This window comes from Lolium rigidum, unplaced genomic scaffold, assembly GCF_022539505.1.
Source record: "Lolium rigidum isolate FL_2022 unplaced genomic scaffold, APGP_CSIRO_Lrig_0.1 contig_53134_1, whole genome shotgun sequence".
NCBI classification, from domain to species: domain Eukaryota; kingdom Viridiplantae; phylum Streptophyta; class Magnoliopsida; order Poales; family Poaceae; genus Lolium; species Lolium rigidum.
Window position 1 is genome coordinate 17,397 of NW_025900898.1, and position 3,753 is coordinate 21,149.

Below are 3,753 nucleotides of genomic sequence, written 5' to 3' on the forward strand. Positions count from 1 at the left end.
TCATCTATTAACACCAAAAAATGCACATAACCACAAGGCATAGCCTGGTGGCAGTGAGCTGTTGATAGCTCTCAGTCCGTCCGAGCTTGAGTGTCCATACTCGCATTCTCAGTGTTGTGCACATAATTACCGCTATCAATAACCAGCGCTGCTGGGTTTCTTCCCCGGTACGGCTAATCATTTTTTTTCATCGCTCCCACTCTCAAGCGTCCTCACTCTCTCATTGTCTCGGCGCAACAACACAAGACGTGACGACTACCCCTTCCAATGACTCCCCTAGCCCCAACTACGGCGAGGATCTTCTCCGACCCTGCCTCCCGGCCGCCACCTCGACAATCGTCCATTCCGCCCAGGCCCATTCCCCTGCCTCCCTGTCGATGGAGGTAGAGACACGTATACGGATATCATCTCTCTCGAATCCTCGACAGCGGCCAACGCACATATCTTGGATGGGTTTGCAAAGGCTCCTGGCCGGAGTGGATGTTTGATTCCCCTCCCCACCTCGCCTATGGCTTGAGGAGGAAATTGACGACGCCATGGCTTGGAGCTCCAAGCCTGAGTGGGCGCCATTCCAGCCCGGGACCTCCTACTTCGCGCCCTCAGCCCGCAAGCGTCGCCATGTGCCTCCTCGAGCTCGACATGGAGGGATTGGGGTGCTGCCACCCCACCGCTCACCTCTCCACCAAATAGGCGCCGACAGGTGTGCCGACAATGCACTATGGGGGTGCTGACACTTGCTTCCCAATTTGGGGAGAGATTGCACATACTAGCGACCCTCATAAGAGCCTCTAAAAAAAGCTTTGAACATGCAAATGTAAACAAACTACGAAATCTTATTTATATTTCATTCAAATTTAAACACTAGAGTCTTTTGCTGGCCCCCATTCTTCGCTGCGAAGGAAAAAACATCCACAAACCTACACTAGATGCTCCTACTGGCCCCGCCTTCTTCGCTGCAAAGGAAGAACATCCGTAAACCTATACTAGAGGCTTCTGTTAGCCTCACCATCTTCGCTGCAAAGTAAGAACATCTAAAAACTTAAACTTCGCCATCCTCGCCATCGTCGGTGTTAGTGACGTGGTAGTGCATGCGGCAACATGTGTCGTCGATCACCTTCACCCTGAGCTCGTCGTCTCCTTCGGACTTGAAGTTTAGCAAGCAACTAACCTCTAGGTTGTGGGTAGGAGCGAACCTCTCCTAGCCGGTGTGGAGGAACATCTGACCTTGTCCTTCGAATAGGGCCTCGAGATGCCATCGGCAAAAGCCGTAGCTGACTTCCCGCAGGTGAACCCCAACCGGCAAGAAATAGAAGCTTTACTGTTCCCTGGGATTGGCTTTGGGCCTTTCATGCGCAGCTTAGGTGGAAGGCGAAGAAGGCCCCCTTCTGGGGGGTCCCGAGCCATCAGTGAGATACCACTCTGGAAGAGCTCGGATTCTAACCTTGTGTTAGACCCGCGGGCCACGGGACAGTCTCAGGTAGATAGTTTCTATGGGGCGTAGGCCTCCCAAAAGGTAACAGAGGCGTGCAAAGGTTTCCTCGGGCCAGACGGACATTGGTCCTCGAGGAGCCTCTTTGGGCTGAAAGGGTCTTCCGTGATGTGGACGACGAACTCGGAGAACTTGTCGCGGAAGCAATCTGTCTCCTCCTCCTCCGGCGATGGTGAGCGTTTAGGCGATGGGTCGGGATCCTGCACCGCAGCGCCTGCCCTTGGCAAGGGGACCGTGACCGCGGCCCCTAGAACCTACCATGGATCACATGGGGAGACGGTGGAGGGCGACGCTAGGGTTTGTGTGAAGAGGAGCCGATGCCCAACCTCCTCATTTTATACCTGGAGGCAGGAGGGGGGCGCATTAAGCCTGACACGCATGACTAGGCCATTTATTTTACTTGGTCAAAGGTAGGTGGGTGGAGTGGAGTAGTGGCGTCATTAATCTCCGACACGCATGGTTAGATCATTTACGCTGAATGGTCATTTAGTGGCTGCCAAGTGAGCCTGAGGGAATGCATCCGACATGGTGTGAGGCATCGGCTCACTCGCTCGATGCCCTGCTGGAAGGTCCCGACGTATTATTGAGCGCCAGTGTATCAAAAACAGCCCTGAAGCCACCATTGGGATCGCAAAAAAAAAAATGTCGCAAACACGTGTCCATATGAGCACAAACAGTCAGAGCCAAACAAAACCGTGGCGAACCAAGTTATCAAAAAAAAAAAAAAACGTGATGAACCAATTCAGAAAAAAAAACGATGTCGCTTGGAGCGTCAACGCGACCGACATCTGAATCTCGCGTAGAGTCAACGCGACCGACATCTGAATCCCGCGTAGAGTCTACGCAGTGTGAGTTCGAATTCATGTCGGAGACGGAGGAGCCGCCTTCCGGTGGATTTAAGCCCGCGATTCGCCCGCGGGATCGAAACCCTAGCTCCCCCATCCCCTCCCGAGATCTCGATTCGATCCAGCTCTCGACAACCATTCTGCTCCGCTTCCGCCCCGTTTCCCGGCGATCGTGCGCGCGTGCTTCCCCTCCGCGGCGGACGACGATGTCGAGCGGGGCGGCGCCGTGGGCTCAGGCGCCTCACCTGCTGCAAGAGTTCGAGTTCTTCCTGGTCTTGGATTTCGAGGCGACCTGCGAGAAGGACAAGCGCATCTACCCGCAAGAAATCATCGAATTCCCCTCCGTGCTCGTCGACGGCGCCACCGGCCGCATCCAGTCCGCCTTCCGCAGGTACGTCCGCCCTAAGTACCATCCCGTGCTGACTCCGTTTTGCAGGGACCTCACAGGGATCAGGCAGGAGGACGTCGATGGAGGGGTGGATCTCAGGGAGGCGCTCCTGCTGCACGACCGCTGGCTGCAGGCGGCGACGGCGGGGGCCAGGAAAGGCGGCAGCTTGGCCGTGGTGACGTGGGGGGATTGGGACTGCCGCACGATGCTTGAATCAGAGTGCCTCTTCAAGGGGATCGAGAAGCCGGCCTACTTCGATCGCTGGGTCAACCTCAGGGTTCCCTTCCAGGCGGTGATCGGGGGCGGAGGGCGATTCAACCTGCAGGAGGCCGTCCGGGCTGCGGGGTTACAGTGGGAGGGCCGCCTGCACTGCGGGCTCGATGACGCGCGCAACACTGCGGCTCTTCTTGTGGAGATCATGCGGAGGGGCGCCAAGATCGCGATTACCGGCTCCTTGGCGCCGCTGCCGATCCAGAACAAGGAGGAGGAGCAGCAGCAGCCTCACACAAGTCTGTGCGGTGGCGCCGCCGGGGCGTGCTACTGCGGAGTGGCCAGCAGAGGGGGCGTTGTAGCGATGCCAGGGCCCATGCACGGGAGGTGCTACTGGGGGTGCGGCAACTGGACGCCCACCATGGGAGCCGTCTGCCCCTACTTCCTCTGGAGCAATTGAATCAGTTGCGCCTCCGATTGAGATTTCAGGCTCAGTCTAGATGAATGCTTGTAGTCAGAATCGAGTAGCCTAGTTGACTCTTGGTGTGATTTGGCACTGGAGTCAAATGTGACCCAGCTACTATTAGGCTTAGTTCATGTGTACTGTGAACGGGTCACCCAAACCTATGGCCCAGGGGAGTAGCTACCCTATGTAATCGGTGTCTGAATTATTAATATTAATAAAAGTTTTGATTTAATTATGGCCCTTCTTCTCTACGAAATTCTTCAACATCGATCAATGTTTGTCTTCTAATTTTCATCAGTTTCTTTGCTATGACTTTGTTGTGCTTCGGTATGTGCAGATTACAGACACCTTACAA

General features: G+C 55.4%; 1 protein-coding gene across 1 annotated transcript; it reads left to right on the forward strand.

Annotated features, from left to right (window-relative positions):
- Positions 1-2,236: 2,236 nt before the first annotated feature.
- LOC124681719 (ERI1 exoribonuclease 3-like) lies at positions 2,237-3,633 on the forward strand. Its single transcript, XM_047216553.1, has one exon. The coding sequence runs from the start codon at positions 2,247-2,249 to the stop codon at positions 3,390-3,392; it is 1,146 nt and encodes a 381-aa protein (XP_047072509.1). The 5' UTR covers positions 2,237-2,246; the 3' UTR covers positions 3,393-3,633.
- The last annotated feature ends 120 nt before the right edge of the window (positions 3,634-3,753 follow it).

Coding starts and splice junctions, on each gene's coding strand:
- LOC124681719 (XM_047216553.1), top strand. CDS start 2,247: ATGTCGCTTGGAGCGTCAACGCGACCGACATCTGAATCTCGCGTAGAG.